General features: G+C 40.5%; 2 protein-coding genes across 11 annotated transcripts in view; both read left to right on the forward strand.

Annotated features, from left to right (window-relative positions):
* OCLN (occludin) overlaps window positions 1-11,527 on the forward strand; it is a 51,334-nt gene extending 39,807 nt beyond the window's left edge. For all 4 annotated transcript variants that reach the window (XM_055421896.2, XM_055421899.2, XM_055421900.2 and 1 more), the window contains exons 6-9: window positions 516-731; window positions 3,168-3,339; window positions 7,268-7,309; window positions 8,722-11,527. In XM_055421896.2, the coding sequence (XP_055277871.1) occupies window positions 516-731; window positions 3,168-3,339; window positions 7,268-7,309; window positions 8,722-8,823 (532 nt within the window). In that variant the 3' untranslated portion in view covers window positions 8,824-11,527. The remainder of the gene's footprint in view (window positions 1-515; window positions 732-3,167; window positions 3,340-7,267; window positions 7,310-8,721) is intronic.
* A 4,839-nt stretch (window positions 11,528-16,366) lies between these two features.
* The window catches only part of GTF2H2C (GTF2H2 family member C), a 35,024-nt gene continuing 31,186 nt past the window's right edge, over window positions 16,367-20,204 (forward strand). For 2 of the 7 annotated variants that reach the window (XM_055421906.2, XM_088827745.1), the window contains exon 1: window positions 18,411-19,594. In XM_055421906.2, the coding sequence (XP_055277881.1) occupies window positions 19,509-19,594 (86 nt within the window). In that variant the 5' untranslated portion in view covers window positions 18,411-19,508. Of the gene's footprint in view, window positions 16,720-16,755; window positions 16,851-16,879; window positions 17,875-18,407; window positions 19,595-20,204 lie in introns of those variants that run through there. The other 5 variants (XM_055421902.2, XM_055421903.2, XM_055421904.2 and 2 more) reach the window with 5 other exon arrangements.

Below are 20,204 nucleotides of genomic sequence, written 5' to 3' on the forward strand. Positions count from 1 at the left end.
TTTGTTTCATTTTTCATCATTGTATCTTGAGAAATGATATAAAGGAGTCTAAAATTAGTATTACGGGGAGCTTATCTCTGGGAGTTGGCCCCCAAAGGGAGATATAGATGCGCGTTCCTCCCCCCACTCAGCATTCCATGAACTGGAAGAACCTGTTGAGAAGAGAGGCGATTGTTATCTTCCTAACAGCGTTTTGTGGAGTATGTCCTGGGCACAGGTCAGGTCAATACCTCTTCCAGATCTGTGGGAGTTTCCTGAAGTGAAATCTTACATCCATTTTACACAGAAGGTGGACTAACGAGCTCCCCTCACATGAGAGTCTTCCAGGGGCTCCTGTGTATTAGAGGAGCTGCGCTGGGGCCTAGCCGAGCACAGGAAGCTGGGGATGGGCTCGGCGCCCGGCAGGTGGCTGCTTGAGCGCGAGGGCCCACGTGCCGGTGCCGCTGCCCTCTGTGGTCGCAGGGCTCTGACAAAGGGCGGTAGTGCTCACGGACAGATGATTCCTGTTTTGTTAGGGTGCCGGAAGTGGCTCAGGAGCTGCCACTGACTTCACCTGTGGAGGACTTCCGGCAGCCTTATTACAGCAGCAGTGGCAACTTGGAGACGCTTTCCAAAAGGGCTCCCGCGAAGGGCCGAGCAGGGAAGTCAAGGCGGGCAGAGCAAGACCACTATGAAACAGACTACACGACGGGCGGCGAGTCCTGCGATGAGCTGGAGGACGACTGGATCAGGTACCGGAGCATCTCTCACCGAACCCCCTGCAAAATCCCATGGTTTTGGTGGTGTTGTCTCCTTGCCTAGGGTGAGTTCAGTTCAGTCACTCAGTCGTGTCCGACTCTCTGCGACCCCATGAATCACAGCACGCCAGGCCTCCCTGTCCATCACCAACTCCCAGAGTTCACTCAAACTCATGTCCATCGAGTAGGTGATGCCATCCAGCCATCTCATTCTCTGTCGTCCCCATCTCCTCCCACCCCCAATCCCTCCCAGCATCAGAGTCTTTTCCAGTGAGTCAACTCGTTGCATGAGGTGGCCAAAGTATTGCAGTTTCAGCTTCAGCATCAGTCCCTCCAATGAACACCCAGGATCGATCTCCCTTAGAATGGACTGGTTGGATCTCCTTGCAGTACAAGGGACTCTCAAGAGTCTTCTCCAACACCACAGTTCAAAAGCATCATGTAACCTCATTCGTACCGCAAGGAGATCTCCTTGCAGTACAAGGGACTCTCAAGAGTCTTCTCCAACACCACAGTTCAAAAGCATCATGTAGCCTCATTCGTACCGCAAGGAGATCCAACCAGTCCATTCTAAGGGAGATCGATCCTGGGTGTTCATTGGAGGGACTGATGCTGAAGCTGAAACTGCAATACTTTGGCCACCTTATGCGATGAGTTGACTCACTGGAAAAGACTCTGATGCTGGGAAAGGTTGGGGGCGGGAGAAGAAGGGGATGACCGAGAATGAGATGGCTAGATGGCATCACCAACTCTGTGGACATGAGTTTGAGTGAACTCCGGGAGTTGGTGATGGACAGGGAGGCCTGGCATGCTGTGATTCATGGGGTCGCGGAGAGTCGGACACGACTGAGCAACTGAACTGAACTGAACTGAACCTCATTCTTTGCCAACCAGGACTGGAGACAGGTTTTTCCTCTTTAGTATCTTTTTTTTTTTTTAGTACCCTTTTGTAATAAAGATTGACATGGAGGAAATGTGTTTATCTTTAAAACACTTTCCATGCACCCCTGCAAAACGACAGACTTGGCCAGTGCTGTATACTTTTACCAATAGCCACCCAAGAAAGGTTTGTCAAATAAGTCAAATACACATTTAGGGGAACTTTATTAATTAGAAAATTCCAGACCAGTGTTATGGCTCTTTCTTTTGATGTTTACTTTTAAGCTTTCATGATGAGACCAGAGATTCTTTTAAAAGTTTAATCCAAAGGACTTTGGCAAACAACTTTGTAAACAATTGAGTTAACATTTTAGTGTTGTGGTTAAGTTACTTTTTGTGTCAGTGGTTTGGTAATAGTCCAGCATTGATGGCCAGCTGTACTTGGGTATGACCTATAGCCTTTTGGGCCAAGTATTCTGAGGACTGGGACACAAATCAGAAATACTTGCTGTGTGAATTGTAGTGAATCAAAACATTGCTTCTCAAGCTGTTAGGAGGGATGGATAGGGCAACTAGAGCTAGCAATCCCTCACTCACTGGTGCTCTCATATTTCATCCCCCCTTGCCCCTCGAGAGTTTTGGTCTTGTTCAGCCACCTGTCTGTAAAATGTTTGCCTGTCTTGTATCATGCAAGATTTAAATGCAAACTTTCAGAAATTCTGAATACTTGTTTCCCTTCTGAGCAAATCATTTAATTTCTCCCCTCTTTAAAATGAAGATACTTAGACTGTCTTAGATAGAACATTTAAAATTCCATATTGCTGTGAAGCTCCTTAGTTTTGTGGAACAACTCAGAGTATTTCCTTAGTGGATTATGGGTGGTTAACAGCATCACCATCATACGTAAGGAATAGCCAGCATATTGAGAGATACAAGTGATAAGAATTTCAGGATTTTTTTCATATTTTAACACATTGCCAGATTATTTTTCCAGTGAGCATGCATTTTCATACATGTCCCTTTTAATGTCTGCTTTTACAATCAAAACGATTTCCGTTAAGGAAAAACAAGACCCGCCCTCCCATTCTTCCTACCAAAAAAATGCTCAAAACCATCTGAAAACTACAGATGGTAGCAGAAAACAGCCACCTGCCAATCAGCTTCTTTGCCACTGAAGTGATGAAAATATCCTTTGTGTTCATAATTCCAGTTTTAACTTTAAATGTAAGTGTCCATTCTCCTGTGGTGTTGTGTATTCAGAACAAATGAATTCCTAAGACCACCCTGAAATTTCATAAATGATTTTCAACACTTATTTCTAAAAATCAATAAGCAGAGTTTTAAAAAAAACAACACATGAGCATCAGTGTAAGAAGCATAATCATTCTTAAAAGAACTTCTTTGTATCCCACCTTCCTCTATCCATAAGCAATAATAACAAAAAGAAAACCAAGAGAATGTTATTCTCCACATGCCACCAGCTTTATTATCTTTGTGAAACTTAAGTCTGCTAAGGATCTATAAGAAATCATTTTCTCTCTGAATTTTTAGGGAATATCCACCTATTACTTCAGATCAACAAAGACAACTCTACAAGAGAAGTTTTGACACTGGCCTGCAGGAATACAAGAGCCTACAAGCAGAACTTGATGAGGTCAATAAAGAACTCTCTCGTCTGGATAAAGAACTGGATGACTATAGAGAAGAAAGTGAAGAGTACATGGTAAATTCAAACCTGATAATTAGATATTACATAGAACTTTATTCTAGTTTATGGGGCTACATTATCCTTTATACTAATATTGATACAGATTTTGCTAGTAATTACCAAACTGTAATTTCATTGAATAGTAATTGAAATTAAGTCTGAAAGTCTTTTTGAAATGGAAGAGTGTACTAATGTAGTTAAGATTTATAAAAAAATAATCTGTACATATATCTCTTCCTGTTTAAAAGAAAATAGCTACATTACTTTTTCTATTTATAAACAGAGAAGAGTTTACTCTTTCTGTAAAAAAAATTCAAATAATACAGAATGGTATACAGAAAAATAGATTGCCTTAAATTTTTTCAACCAAAATATTAGTTGTTAAAATGTCCCCTCCATTGCAGAAGTGTACCTGGAAGTAATCTTTGATAAAGAATCATAAATTTTACTTGTATCCTTCCTGCTTTTTTTTTTTACTCAACAGTAGTTTGTGGCTTGTCTTTATGTTTTTCCCTTGATAACCTGCCTGGGGTCGTGTTTGTCCACGTAAAGTTGCTCTTTACTTCTTAAGCCCCCTCTCCACGTTGTGCTCTTTGGAAGGAAGATCTCTGCGTAGATCACACTTAAGAAATCAAGGAATTATGCTCCAGCTCTTTAAAGGCAGTATTCCTACACAAGTTATTTGGAATTTGTCTGCACGGGAAATTTGTCACTTGCATTTATTTAATCATTTATATCAGTGTAGATGCAGGGATATCTGTTCTAAACTTGAGCTTGCAATCCAGCACTGCTTAGTTTTGTTGCTTGAGTTGCTTTAGCGAGGACCACTAGGAACTCTTTCAGTTGCCTCTCGTGTTTCTTTGACCTACTCCCATCGTTGTGAAGGTTTCTCTTTTTAAATATTTTCTGACATTGCTTATATTCTGCTGTTTTTATTCAACAGCAGTTTATGATTATCAACAACAGTTTATGGAACACAATGGGAATCTAAAAGCATTAATGTGCTTAATTTTTTTTAATGAATCTTTATCAATAATAAAGATCTATTTGCTGAGAAAATATTTTTATGTGTTAAAAAACTTCGTTATTATCAATTTTGTGATTGTACAATAATTTACTTAATAGTCATTCTCTATGAATAGACTTTTAAGTATGGCTCCCTCCCCATTCCCCCTACCTGCCCCTACTAGTGAACCTACACTGGTGAACCTCTCCAGCCTTGTGCCCTTACTTGCTTATCTGCTGGGATGAATTCCAGTATGTGAAATTGCTGAGTGAGAGGTTATGTACGTGTAATTGCAAAACTACCTTCCAGAAAGATTATATCAACTGTATTCCCCCCTAGTAATGCTCTAGAGGGCTTCTGTGAACCACATCTCACTAACATTTTATGCCTTAAAAATGACTGCCTTGTGTCTTAGATACCAGCATTTAAACTTTGTTTTTTTTTGAATCACATCATGTACTTATTGGAACTTCATAGTCCTTTTATGAAATATCTTTTGCCATTTTTAATTGCAGTGATCTGCTTTCTGGTTTGGAAGTATTTGCTTCTTATATAGTTTATTTATTGCTTTCTTTTATGTCTTCTCTGTGGTACTTAAACCTTCTCAATCCATTTAATGCTTATTCACTGTTACTGTGTGCTTGATGTAGAAGTGCTGAGGTTAGAAAGGTAAATCATGCTTCTACCCTCAAAGAGCTCCTGTTAAAAAAAGAGAAACTGACACCTGAACAAGTTAACCAGTGGTTCGGTTCAGTTCAGTTCAGTCGCTCAGTCGTGTCCCACTCTCCGCGACCCCATGAATCACAGCACGCCAGGCCTCCCTGTCCATCACCAACTCCCGGAGTTCACTCAAACTCATGTCCATCGAGTCGGTGATGCCATCCAGCCATCTCATTCTCTGTCGTCCCCGTCTCCTCCCACCCCCAATCCCTCCCAGCATCAGGGTCTTTTCCAGTGAGTCAACTCGTCGCATGAGGTGGCCAAAGTATTGGAGCTTCAGCTTTAGCATCAGTCCTTCCAATGAACACCCAGGATTGATCTCCTTTAGAATGGACTGGTTGGATCTCCTTGCAGTCCAAGGGACTCTCAAGAGTCCTCTCCAACACCACAGTTCAAAAGCATCAATTCTTCGGCGATCAGCTTTCTTCACAGTCCAACTCTCACATCCATACATGACTACGGGAAAAACCATAGCCTTGACTAGACGGACCTTTGTTGGCAAAGTAATGTCTCTGCTTTTTAATATACTATCAAGATTGGTCATAACTTTCCTTCCAAGGAGTAAGCGTCTTTTAATTTCATGTCTGCAATCAGCATCTGCAGTGATTTTGGAGCCCAAAAAAATAAAGTCTGACACTGTTTCCACTGTTTCCCCATCTATTTCCCATGAAGTGATGGGACCAGATGCCATGATCTTTGTTTTTCGAATGTTGAGCTTCAAGCCAACCTTTTCACTCTCCTCTTTCACTTTCATCAAGAGGCTTTTGAGTTCCTCTTCACTTTCTGCCATAAGGGTAGTGTCATCTGCATATCTGAGGTTATTGATATTTCTCCCGGCAATCTTGATTCCAGCTTGTGCTTCTTCCAGCCCAGCATTCCTCATGATGTACTCTGCATATAAGTTAAATAAGCTAGGTGACAATATACAGCCTTGATGTACTCCTTTTCCTATTTGGAACCAGTCTGTTGTTCCATGTACAGTTCTGACTCTTGCTTCCTGACCTGCATACAGGTTTCTCAAGAGGCAGGTCAGGTGGTCTGGTATTCCGATCTCTTTCAGAATGTTCCACAGTTTATTGTGATCCACACAGTCAAAGGCTTTGGCATAGTCAATGAAGCAGAAATAGATGTTTTTCTGGAACTCTCTTGCTTTCTCCATGATCCAGCGGATGTTGGCAATTTGATCTCTGGTGCCTCTGCCTTTTCTAAAACCTGCTTGAACATCTGGGAGTTCACGGTTCACATACTGCTGAAGCCTGACTTGGAGAATTTTGAGCATGACTTTATTAGCGTGTGAGATGAGTGCAATTGTGCGGTAGTTTGAGCATTCTTTGGCATTGCCTTTCTTTGGGATTGGAATGAAGACTGACCTTTTCCAGTCCTGTGGCCACTGCTGAGTTTTCCAAATTTGCTGGCATATTGAGTGCAGCACTTTCACAGCGTAATCTTTCAAGATTTGAAATAGCTCAACTGGAATTCCATCACCTCCACTAGCTTTGTTCGTAGTGATGCTTTCTAAGGCCCACTTGACTTCACATTCTAAGATGTCTGGCTCTAGGTCAGTGATAATTCTTCTGTGTATTCTTGCCACCTCTTCTTAATATCTTCTGCTTCTGTTACTGATGTTATATTTACAGTGTGTACAGAAAATACTGTAACTCAGTGCTCCAAGAAGGAGTAACGCCTGCGGAAGCCTGGAGAGTTGAGCTGGCAGACTCTCCAGACAGCAGGGGGTCCGTGAGTGCCTCATGAGTGCAGCTATAAGGGAACCCGATGGAAATCTGAAAGCGTTAATGTGCTTCATTTTTTTTAAGGAATTACAAGTGAGGGGCACTGGAATGATAGAAGACTAGATCAGTAGAGAATTTAACGGGGTGCTTACACCAATTTTATCATGATCATGGGATCAGAGCTGTGCTTTATGGGGTCCACGTGGTATGTGGACTGGCATGGGGAGAGAGAATCTCAGAACAGAGAGTTACCTGCCGGTGTGAATGCAACGTGAGACGCATCTTAACGTCATAAATTTCCCGTAACTGGATTCCTTCAGGCTCTCCCACTGACCATAAAGGTTTTGAGAACTTTAAGACTTCTTTATTTTAACTCGTTATATTCTTGTCATAAGCTGACAGTTTTTGCTCCAAAGTATAACATCAGGACTGTTACTTTTGAGAAAAAATGCCCCACTAAACATATTCCTTTGTTTCTTATTAATAGGCTGCTGCTGACGAGTATAATAGACTGAAAAAAGTTAAGGGGGTAAGTATCCTAGATTGTATGATTCTTTTAGGAAGACCTTTTCTGGTGTGTGTCTTTCATTTAGCCTTTAGAATGACTCTGGATACCTTTAGAGAACTTTAGATACGCTGATACCTTGTCACACGTGCAATGGTTGTAGACAAAAGGCGCTATAATTGCAAGATGAAAACTATAAGAAGTTAGAACTTAAAAAAATAAACAAGCAAAAAAGGAAATTGGAACTTGAATTTCTGTTTGCAGCTACAAGCAACACTGATTGAAAAAAATTTTTTTTAGGTTGAAGTGTACATACATAAAAGTACACAGATCATAAGTATACAGCTTGGCAAACTCTCACAAAGCAGCCACACACCTTTGTACTGGCACCCCCGTGAAATACATTTCCTGGTACCCTCTGTATGCTCATCCAGTTTTTACACTTACCTCAGAGGTAACCACCATCCTAATTTATAACATCATGGATTAGTATTGCCTATTTTGAACTTTGAATAAATGGAATCATAGAGTATGTAACTTGTGTGTGATTTTATAAAGTATCTATGCACATGGGCACACATTTGCTAGGTATATACATAGGCATGAAATTGGAGGGTCATTGAGCACTGGGGATCCAGCCTTGGGTAGAGATTATCAACAGTGTCCCTGGTTTGTAGCAGTTTATAGATTCCTGTTGCTGCGTATTCTTGTCAACACTTGGCATCATCAGTCTTTTTTTTGATCACACTCCATGGACTGTGGGATCTTAGTTCCCCAACCAGGGATTGAACCTGGGTCCTCAGCAGTAAATGCGTAGAGTCCTAACCTCTAGACGACTAGGGAATTCCTAGAAATTCATGAATTTAAATTCAAGACTTCAGGGACTTCCCTGGTGGTCCAGTGGCCACGTTTCTGAGCTTACAATGCAGGGGGCCCAAGTTCAATCCCTGGTCAGGAAACTAGATCCCACATGCCGCAACTAACAGTTCACTTGCCTCATCTAAAACTTGCCATGCCACAACTAAGACCTGATGCAGCTGGATAATTTTTTAAGAGTTTAAAGGTATATATAGTAAAATTTCCTGTCTCATTCCCCATTTATCCAGTTTCCTTATTCTAAGTCAATCCGTATAACCAGTTCTTGCTTTACTGATTTTTTTTTCAAGATCATGTGTTAGCCAAAAAGGCCAATACATTTTCTTGATGACTTTCCAGATCATTAGAAATGAGTGTATCCTTTGTAAAACTCATGTTAGAAGATATGATTGAGCAGAGAGAATCAGCTGCTCATGTGTTTAGAGATGCTGCCAGTTGCCTGTGCGTGTTACTTCATTTAACACTCCTTGCAATTCTGTATGACTATTCCCCCAGCAGCTAATACATAACTCATTTTTATTCTATTAAACTTACTCGATTCTTTTCCCCCCTTTTTTTAGTCAGCAGATTATAAAAGTAAGAGGAATTACTGTAAACAGTTGAAGAGCAAATTGTCACACATTAAGAAGATGGTTGGAGATTATGATCGACGGAAAACATAGACGGCAGATGCCACATTGTTGGAGAGGTTAAGAAGTATCTGACTGACATCTCTGCAATGTGTCAGGAGTCAAAATGACTTTGGGCTCTAACCCAGGAGGCCAAATCTCTGTGATCATTACAGAGTTTTGGTAGCTTTAATATCATCAGTATTGAAGCAGTTTATAAATAGCTTTTGATAATCAACTGGGCTGAACACTCCAACTAAGGATTTTATGCTTCAAACATTGGTTCTTGTGTTAAGAACTGTTATTTGAGGTTTTTAAACTTTTCAGGAAGGTCCTGGAGTGGACTGTGCTGTGAACTTTCACATCCTGGGCAATCAGGTCTTAATAACTAAGTGAGTGCTCATTGGGTCTTGTAGGGGGTAGTTTAATCCTCCCAGAATTCTCCCTTCAGATAACTGTTACTTATAAATAAATAATCATTCATTTTCAGATAAGGAAAATGGGCCCTTGCAATAAAGTCTGAAGTGAAACTGCTTGTTGGCTAGCTTGCAGTTTTGGTTAAATCTGTTTTATGATTCCAGTGATAAAGTCCCTGACCTTTTCCTATTTTAGCTACTATGAATACTGAATTCTACCAACCTCCCTATTGATTTTTTTTTCTATGTAAAATGCTTAAGAGCTTTTTATTTCATGTTATCCTGGTAATAAAGATCATGTAAAAGTAGCAAATGTATGAAATTTGAAGATTGTAAATACATGTTTAATTTTGAAAAATCAAAGTTTAAACCTACTGATTAGAATTTTGTTGTTTATTTTTAAATGCTTTTTATCTTTTATGGTTTACATACTTTTTTAAAGCCAACTGGGTGTTTCCTTTTTTTTTTTTTTAATTTTTTTTTGGGTGTTTCCTTTTTATCAAAGTATCCAATTACATTTATAATTCAATTCTGACTTGAACTGTATCTTTTGGGAATGTTCAAGTTTTGTACATATTTTATAATTATTAAACCTGGTGTTTTCTTTCCATAATATACCTTTTTGACATCATTAGTGCTGTTAATATTAAGCTGTGGAAAACTACACTTGGAAGTTGTATCTGTTTTAAATTATTTTGGGTGCTATGCTGGTTTGTAGTATCCTAAATCCTTTGGGTAAGAGAAGGTTGACTTGTCTGGAAATGGAATCCGATATCATAAAGCACCAAATTATTTCACATGGTGCCCTTTAATTCTCAGCATTTTTTTAAATTCAAAAATTTCCTGGTAAAGTAAAATTAGCTGATAATACTGGATATATAGCTAACCAAATTGACTGATTATCCCCTCAGTTTAGAACTCTCATTTAAATATATTGTTTTTAATATGTTAGTCTGAATCTTTTTCCAAAGATAAACTTTTAAATAAGGTTTCCATTGTAACACTGACTCAGTTCTTCAAGTTAAAAAAATTCTTAATTTTCTATGTATTGCACTTGCTTACTACAGAAGGTAATAGTTTGTTTTTCATGCCTTTTGGAGTCATGCCAAATAGTAAGGACTCTCTTGAGCAACGTAATTGATTTTTTTGTGTTTGTTAAAATTTAAACTCTTTATTCTAGAAAGTCAGCATGTTTAGTTTATGAAGCCACGTTTGCCAGTGTTGTGATGAAACAAAACTATTCAGCTGAATGCAGAAAATCAAGTAGCATGAGTTTGCTCATGCTAAAATTGTGCCATAAAATCAGACTTTGAAAGTTTAAAAAATCATTTTTCAAATGTGGTACTTAAAACTATTGATCACTCCAGGAGTCAGGATCAGGATGGAGGGGAGTGTTGGCTTTTTCAACCAAGGGTAGAACCTGTGCTTCCTGCAGTGGAAGTGCAGAGTCCTAACCATTGGTGGTGGTGATGGTTTAGTTGTTAAGTCGTGTCCAACTCTTTTCAACTCTATGGACTGTAGCCTGCCAGGTTCTTCAGTCCATGGGATTTCCTAGGCAAGAATACTGAAGTGGGTTGCCATGCCCTTGTCCAGGGCATCTTCCCGATCCAGAGATTGAACCCAGGTCTCCTGCATTGCAGGTGGATTCTTTACCAACTGAGCCACCAGGGAAGCCCTCCTAACCCCGGGACTGCCAGGGAATTCCCCTGGGGGACTGGCATTAACCAGTGGGATATAATTTTGAAAAACTACTCAGGCAGTTTTCTAGTCTGAACGATGGAGGTTTTAGATTAGATTTCAGAGATCTCTTCCATCTCTGATCTTCTGTGGTATGTTTGTCTGCTTTCCGCTATAAACCACTATTCCAAAGATTTTGTTGAAAAAGTTCATGGTTTATCTGATGAGAGGTCTCAACCTAAAGTGATTCCCTTACATGTGTGATTCTGGATTACAAATAGATAAAATCAATATTTTAACTTCTTTTTATTTTGAAAAATTTAAAGAAATACAGAAAACTATGAACATTTAAACCCCACCACCCAGAAATAACAAGTGTTAATATTTTGTCATATGTGCTTTGTATTTTTTGAAATAAATTTAAAACTATAAGTATTTGTAGTAACAGTTACCTAGTATACACATATATGGAATCTAATTTAATCTTTATGATAGCCTCCTGACATAACCATTTCTCATTCTCATTTTACAGATTTGATAGGTTAATTGGCCCATTGTCTCATTAGCAAGTGACTAAACTAGGATTGGGATGATCTGTTGGAATATTACCTTCTATATTCCCATTCAAGGTTGACTTTGTTAATAAATCCGTGGGTTGGATAAGGTTGGATTGTTCTGTCTGCTGTTATTAACCCTGTTATAAATTTGATTGCATTTTACCCTTGACCCTTGAACAACTTGGGTTTGAACTGTGTGGGTCTATTTATGTGTGGATTTTTTTTTTTCACTGAACACATACTATATGATCCACTAATGCAGAGGGCCAACTGTAAGGTTATATGTGGACTTTTGACTGCTTGGAGGACCAGCACCCCCAACTCCCTCGTTGTTCAACAGTTCTCTGTACTTTTAACTAGTATACGGTGCTTCATGTAGAAGGTCTGCAGTATCTGAATGCCTGAATGGGTGTGCCTGTGTAAAGAGGAGTCAGCGCAGAAAACTGCTTTAACCATGACTCCAGGGATCTTAAGTTGAGGTTGAAGCAGACAATCTCCCTAATTCAGAGTTGGGATGGAAGTGTCTCCCATCTGTTGTTCAGTCACTCAATCGTGTCTGACTCTTTGTGACCCCTTGGACTGCAGCACACCAGGCTTTCCTGACCTTCACTCTCTCCCAGAATTTGCTCAAACTCGTGCATTGAGTCAGTGATGCCATCCAACCATCTCATCCTCTGTTGTCCCCTTCTCCTTTTGGCTTCAATCTTTGCAAGCATCAGGGTCTTTTCCAATGAGTTGGCTCTTTGCAAAGATCAGGTGACCAAAGTATTGGAGCTTCAGCTTCAGCATCAGTCCTTCCAATGAATGTTCAGGCTTGATTTCCTTGAGGATTGACTGATTTGATCTCCTTGCTGTCCAAAGGAATTTCAAGAGTCTTTTCCAGAACCACAATACAAACGCATCAGTTCTTTGGCTCTCAGCCTTCTTTATGGTCTAACTCTCACATCCATATGTGACTACTGGAAAAAGCATAGCTTTGACTATACAGACCTGTTTCAGCGAGGTGATGTCTCTGCTTTTTAATATGCTGTCTCCGCTGGTTGTAGATTTTCTTCCAAGGGGTAAGTAAGCGTCTTAATTTTGTGGCTGAAGTTACTGTCCGCAGTGATTTTGGAGCCCAAGAAAAAAAAAATCTGTCACTGTTACCACTTTTTCTCCATCTCTTTGCCATGAAATGATGGAACTGGATTCCATGATTTTAGCTTTTTGAACTGAGAAGCCAGCCTTTTCACGCTCCTCTTTGACCTTCATCAGCAGCTTTTTAGTTTCTCTTTGCTTTCTGCCATTAGAGTGGTATCATCTGCATATCTGAGGTGGTTGATATTTCTCTGGGCAATCTTAATTCCAGTTTGTGTTTCATCCAGCCTGGCATTTCACTTGATGTACTCTGCATAGAAGTTAAATAAGCAGGGTGACAATATACAGCTTTGACGTACTCCTTTCCCAATTTTGAACTGGTCCATTGTTCCATGTTCAGTTCTAACTATTGCTTCTTGGCCTGCACACAGGTTTCCTTGGAGACAGGTTAAGGTGATCTGGTATTCCCATCTTTTTAAGAATTTTCCACAATTTCTTGTGATCCACATAGTCAAAGGCTTTTTAGTGTGGTCAATGAAGCAGATGTTTTTCTGAAATTCCCTTGCTTTTTCTGTGATCCAGCAGATGTTGGCAATTTGATCTCTGGTTCCTCTGCCTTTTCTAAATCTGGAAGTTTTCAAAGACAGCTGGAGGAATCTAAACTCAATCTGCTGGCAGCTCATGGTTTTAATAAATTAGATGAAGGACATATATGACATCTTTTTCTAGTGTGAATAGTTTTCATAAACAAAAATACCTAAGTAACTTGGGTAGTTTTTGGAAAATGTGTGAAAATAACCCCACTTGGGAGTTAGAAAAAGAACATGGACACACAACTAGGATGATTTTTGTAACTGCAAAACATGGAAGGGTGTCTCCCCAAAATTCCAGTTGCTGCCATGGGACCGCTTGCTGTTCCTGCATATGTTGTTCTATTCTTGTTGCTTTGTTGTTGTTTAGTCGCTCAATTGTGTCCGACTCTTTGCAGCCCGCCAGGCTTCCCTGTCCTTCACTACCTCCCGGAGTTTGTGCAAACTTATGTCCATTGAGTTGCCAGGTGACCTTGGACAAATTACTTAGCTTTCCTATACCTAGTTTGCTTATATGAAAAAAAGACACTTGTACCTAAATCATGGTTGTTATGAAGGTAGTTAATGTGTGACTTAGAACAGTCCTTGTCAGAAAGTAAATAATAAATATAGCCAGTTACACCTATTTTTCAAAGCCAAATGGTGAAACTTTAAACAAGTTTTTAAAAGTAAACTGGGTTTTAAAAGTACATGTATCAACCCCATCCCACATACTTGATGTGTGCTGAATACAGCTCTACAGTGTAAATTCTTTTTAATTTTAGGCAGATAACTGCATTAGGTTTGGCATTGTGATCATTCACAGGTAATGAACAAATGCTTTAAAAGATGGTATAGAGTTAACGTCAAGATAAAGATTGTTAGGTACTCATAAGCAATTCTGGAGGTTTTTAATGAGTCTGAATGATTTCCATCTAAAGGTATTGCAGTAAGCAGATTCACCTCTCCCAGTCTTTGTACACTTTGAATTTCAGCTTGATCCACTGGCTGAGCCATTTACAAATTTCCTAACTCTGGATTGTGTCCATCCATCCATGGGCAGAAAACAGATTGTTCTTTTATTTAAAGTTGCTCCTTAGTTTTACAAATTGAAATGTTTGGCTAGGTTATATCGTTTCTTTTTTCTACCATTTTGTACACAAAATATTATGTTAGTCATAATAATGGCAAAAGATTACCATGGGTTTATGCGTTTTTGTTTTGTCTTAATACCATTCCTACTTGAGCTAAGATCTGAGACTGAAACATATTTAGAGGCGAGTGAACTTCACAGTTGGGAAAAACTTGAATAATTCAGCCTCCTGTCTATAAATATGCTTTAATTTAAATTTATTGGCAAATCCTCTGTCCTTTTCCTGGTTTTCCACAGTCTTCCCAGTCAGCTGGATAGTAAACTTAAATGAGAAGCTTGGGGCTTGTGTTGTAGCTGTTTGTCCTATAGGTGTGTATCCCGTCTTGGAACAGAATTGCCATTCAGAACACAGGGAGAGACAGAAGTGTGGAGTATGTGGAAGGAAAGGAGGGAGGGAGGGAGGAGATTAAGAAGGAAATGAAAAGGGTGGAGTTTGTATATAGAGTCTTGAAGTCAAAGATGTGGAGGAAGGCAAAGATGGAAGCCAACTGGCACTGGGAATCAGTAATGCTGCTGCTGCTGCTAAGTCGCTTCAGTAATGCTAAATTCCTCTAAAGACAACAGAACTAAACAATGAGACCTTTTCTTCTGGGGATAAATAAAAGGAGCTGCTTATGGAGTTGCCACTATATGATGTGTAAGCCCTTGTAGGGTAGGTAGAAATAACACCATTTTATAAATCAGACTTGGAGTTGTGACTTGCTTAAGCAAGAGGTCAACCAGCTAGTATGGCAGAGCCTGACTTTTAATTCAAGTCTGTTCTTTCCCCTACTATGCAGGATGGCTTCTGTTTATGATTTTAAAGTGGAAGAATACATGGAAATATTTTAGCACCTATATAACAAAGCAATATAGGCAGCAGAGGGGAAGCATGTGGTGATGGGAACCAAAGAGGCTCCTGCAGTTCTTTTCTCCTCTTCTTTCCTGGGCAGAATCTTTTCCTGATGCTCTCCATTTCTCAAGTGTGTGTATTAGCAGATATCTCAAACAACTTCTCCAAAATTGTACTGATCTTGCCAACCCCTCACCCTCAGAGTAACTGCAACTCCAACATTTCAGTTGTTCAGCAACAAACCTTCAAGTCATTGGTTCTTTTTTCATAATACACATCCAGTCTATTGACAAGATTGAGAATCCAGCCATTTCTCACCGGCTGCACTGCCATACTATGGTAGTCCAAGCCACCATGATCCCTCCAAAGCTCCTACAGTGCTTTGAGGCTTTCACTTCTGATTTCAGTCTCCACCACTCATCCCCTGCTTTCCCATGCCCGCCTGGAAAACACCAGTGTGATTCCACACCAGGGCCTTTGTACTTGCAGCTCCCTGTCCGTGGGGAGACCTTTCCCTAAGTATCATTATGGTTAACTTCCTCCCTCATTCTGGACACGGTTCAACCGTCTTTGTGAGGACTCTTCTGACCACGCAGTTTTAATATTCCTCCCCTCCCCCTTGCGCAATGGGCCGAATCTCGGTTCCCTGACCTGGGATGGAATCAGCACCCCGCTGCAGTGGAACCCTTGCGGTGGAAGTCGTAACCGCTGGACCACCAGGGCAGTTCCCTGTCCGTGTGTGTCCGACTCTACGACCCTGTGGACTATAGCCCGCCAGGCTCCTCTGTCCATAGGAATTCTCCAGGCAAGAATACTGGAGTGGATTGCCACTTCCTTCTCCAGGGAATCTTCCTGACCCAGGGATCGAACCCAGGTCTCCTGCGCGGCAGTTCCCTGCGCACCTATTTTAAACTGCAACCCTTTCCCGCGCCCCTGGTGGCTCTGACGGTAAAGAATCCGCCTGCAATGCGGGCGATCTGGGTTGGATCCCCGGATAGGGAAGAGCCCCCGGAGAAGGCAATGGCTACCCACTCCAGTATTCTTGCCTGGAGAATTCCATCGACAGGAGCGTGGAGGTCTACAATCCATGCGGTCGAAAGAGTCGGACACCACCGAGCGACAACACTCTCACTTTTCACTTTCCTCTTCCTTGCTGCATTTTTCTCGATGGCACCATTTGATGAAGTATGTTTTTCTTCACAATGTCATGAGGGCACCGATTTTTGTCAGTGTTTCACTGCTATTTCCTCAGTACTTAGAACTGGATCAGTCCCAAAGTAAGTGCTCAGTAAGTATCTGTGGCTTTTAGCACGGGCAGCAGAGCAGTTCCGGAAAAACGCTGCACGGCAAGTTGGCTCAGCTGAGACTGCCGCTGTGGTCATCCAGTCCTCAGATCCTGTGTGGACGGCTACCAGGCCTCCGATTTTCCAGGAGCGAATGGCCAGCACCCTCCCCGCCTCTTCGTGAATAGCTGGAGGGGGCAGGAGGTGCTTCCCGCACCCAAAGTCAGTACAAGCTTGCCGGGCCACTGAGCGCCCGGCTCCAGCAAGCGCCACTCCCAGCAGCCGGAACGTTTGCGCGTCACTACCGCGCGCGGCGGAAGGACTTCGACGGAGCACTTAGAGCGGATTGAGCAGAACTTCCGGCAGAGCCGAGCTCGGCAGCACAGGTAAGGCAGTGGTAGAGGTTTTCCCGGAGCCGCGGCGGGGAACCGCCGCCTGGGAAGCAAGGCAGCGGGAAGGGCCTTCGCGCCTGGGAGCGGAGACTGAATGACCCCGAACCGCCTCATTGGGAAGAAGGGTGTGTGGGAGCGTGTGGAGGAGGAGGAGGAGAATTTCCGTCCATGAAGCTGCATAGAAGCATCTATCTAGGGCAGCAGTTTGGAGAGTGACTCTCTTTCCCTAAAGCAGGACGCAAGTTTGGTACTTGTGGCCCTGGGTTCTAGCTTGTGACCATCGGCGTGGCCTCAATAGAGTTACCAACCTGTGAGCCTTGAGTTCCACACCTGAAAAGCAGGACTGTTGCCACCCTTGCCTCTCTCAAAGGGCTTGGCAGGGTTAGGTGTGAGGGAAAGCTTCTTAAATTGCGATGTTTGGTGCAAATCTCATTGTTTACATGTAGCATTCTGAGCTCATGTGAAGGAATCACAGCACCAGGCTTCTCCTGAGGGGAGTGGCTTTTCTGGGGTGGATTCCCAGCGATATTTGTAAGAAGGTGGACTATTCAATCATAGGCATTTGAAGATGCTGCTTAAGAGGTTACTAAGTACATCTTTCTCCAGGCGGCATAAATCCCTTCTCTATTAACTGCTTGCATTGTAAACATCCAGCTTCCCTTTGAACATCTGCAGTTATGAGGATCTTATTACCTCTGTCCTATCCCTGTAATTTCCCATTGCAGTTAGTTCGAATTAAGAAATTCTTGTATGCAGTGAGCCAGAGGTTCCTGATTGCAGCTTCTGCTCATTGGTTCTCACGTTGTTTCTGAACTTTCAGGGAATTAAAAGTCATAAACTAAAAATAGTTTAAATATTGATGTGATGAATGGCAGTAACCACATCTTTAAGAATTGAAGCTTTGGATTTTTTATATTCACGATAAATAAAAACACACTTCCATGGAAGATCAAAATGTTCAGTTTAGTTGCTGCATACTGTGTTACTACACTCATTAAGCCTATAAGGCACCAAAATAAGTGTGTTGAGAAAGCACAGATATCAAAATTAAGTCATTTCTTGTTATTTCAGGATACTAAAGTGGAACACCTGATCTCCTGAAACAATTGAATCCACGGAAGTTTAGTAAACAATATCTGATTGTAGCAGGTGCCGAGAAAGCAGTGATGCCATAAAGGCAGTTTTCAATTTATCAATAGATTTTAATTCTAGAAGTTCATTTATAAAAGTCTACGTTTATTTTGATTTTTAAGTATATTTTCCTATAGAACAATGAATGAGTAGTGTGAAAATGAAAATGTTAGTCGCTCTGTCACGTCCAAACTCTTTGTGACCTCATGGGCTGTAATCCGCCGGGCAAGAATACGGGAGTGGGTAGTCATGTGCTTCTCCATGGAATCTTCCCAACCAAGGGATTGAGTGTGGGTCTCCTGCATTGCAAGCAGATTTTTTACCATCTGAGCCACCAGGGAAGGCCAATGGAGAATGGTTCTTGGTTATTGTCCTTATCACAAAAATTAATCTTTTCCCCTGCCAGTGATGGGATTTGTTTTGTCTTTAATGTCTTGGCACTTAGGATTCCTTTGATCCTTCATTTATGAAAGAAGGAAGTTGAAAGTGAGAATGTAATGTTGAAAGTGGAGAGGGAGATTCCATTGGGGAGGGTGGAGGTGTGGATGTGATTGGATATTTATTACTTGGTTATAGTTAATAGAGCGGCTTCCTAGGTGGCTCAATGATAAAGAACCTGCCTGCCAATGCAAGAGGTGTGGGTTTGATCCCTTGGTGGGGAAGATCCTCTGGAGAAGGAAATAGCAACCCACTCCAGTATTCTTGCCTGGGAAATCCCATGGACAGAGAAGCCTGGCGGGCTACAGTCCATGGGAATGCAGAGTCCAATGTGACTTAGAGTTTAAACAGCAACAAATGGTTAATAGATGCCTCCCAACACCAATTTTGTCCCTGATTATTAAAAAAATACATGTTCATATTGAAAATATGAAAATACAGAAAAGAATAAACAAAAAACCAAACATCCTTAATCCTAACATCCACTCAAAACCATTTGTCCTGTTTATTGAATTACTAAGTAGTTCTGTTTTCTTTTAATAGTTGGGATTATAGTGTAGGTTTGCCATTGTAATTTTAAAAAATTATCCTGGCTGTGCAGTGGTTAAGACTCTACCTTTCAATGCTGGGGGTGCAGGTTTGATTCCTGGTGGGATAACTAAGGTCCCTTGTGCCATGGGGAGTGACCAAAACATTTAAAATAGATTTTTTAAAATTATGAGCCATAAACATTAATCATTTATGAATAAAGTAAATTTTATTAAAGAAACTTGATTGTGAGAAAATTCATACAGACGCAAAGGTGGATATGTAGTAAATGAATCACCATGTATCTATGACTCAGTGATAAGAAGCAGCAGTTGTAGCTCATGTTATTTCGTTTATACCTGTACCCACTTCTCATAATTCTGTGGTTCTGTCCTGTGACACATCTTTAATGCATTTTTATTTTTTATTAATTGTAAAGAGAAGCTTATTTATATTGGTGCCAAATTTGAGCATAAATATTCACGTTCTTGGGGATATGAAAAAGTTCCAAGAGGATTTAAACATATTTGCATTCAACTACAATTATGGAATAAATTGCAAAGAATGATATGACTTTGCAGTCCGACTTTTCTTTTTTTACTTAGTATGTTTATTTCCCTCTCTTTACTTTTCAAATTTAATTATATACATCTGGGGACTATCATCTTTAATAAATTCACAGTCTAATGACTTTTTTACAATATGTAAGGAACAAAATGGATGAAGAGCCTGAAAGAACTAAGCGATGGGAAGGAGGCTATGAAAGAACATGGTAAGTGGGACATTATTACTCTCTCTTCCCTTTTAGATGTTGTTTTAGGTTTTTTATTCCCACAACACTTTTGAAGTATATTTTACACATGTTAAAATTCATCTGTTTCTTATGTATAATTCAGTGATGTTTAGAAATCTTCAGGGCTGTGCAAACATCAACATAAACCAGTTTTAGAACATTTTTACCATTCCAGTAATATCCCTCATGTCCATAAACAGTTAATTCCATTTCCAACTCTAGTCCTAGGCAACCATTAATCTATGTACTTTCTGTCTTTTTAGATTTGCCCTTTCTGGACATTTCATGTAAATGTAATCATATAATATGTGGTCAGTTTTGTCCAACTTCTTTAACTGAACATGCTATTTTTTAGTTCATCCATATTGTAGCATGTATAAGTAATTCATTCCTTTTTATTGCTGAATGGTATTCTGTTATATGTTTATGCCATATTTTTTATTCATCCTTTCTCCATTTGATGGACATTTAGATTATTCATAATTTTTGGCCGTTATGAATAATGTAGCTGTGAATATTCAGGTGCAGATCTTTGTGTGGACATATTTTCATTTCTCTTGGGTTAATAAAATTTTAGCTTATCTTTTCA

This window comes from Moschus berezovskii, chromosome 18 (genome assembly GCF_049115385.1).
Source record: "Moschus berezovskii isolate FMDL1 chromosome 18, NW_MosBer_1.0, whole genome shotgun sequence".
In the NCBI taxonomy this organism is placed as follows: Eukaryota; Metazoa; Chordata; class Mammalia; order Artiodactyla; family Moschidae; genus Moschus; species Moschus berezovskii.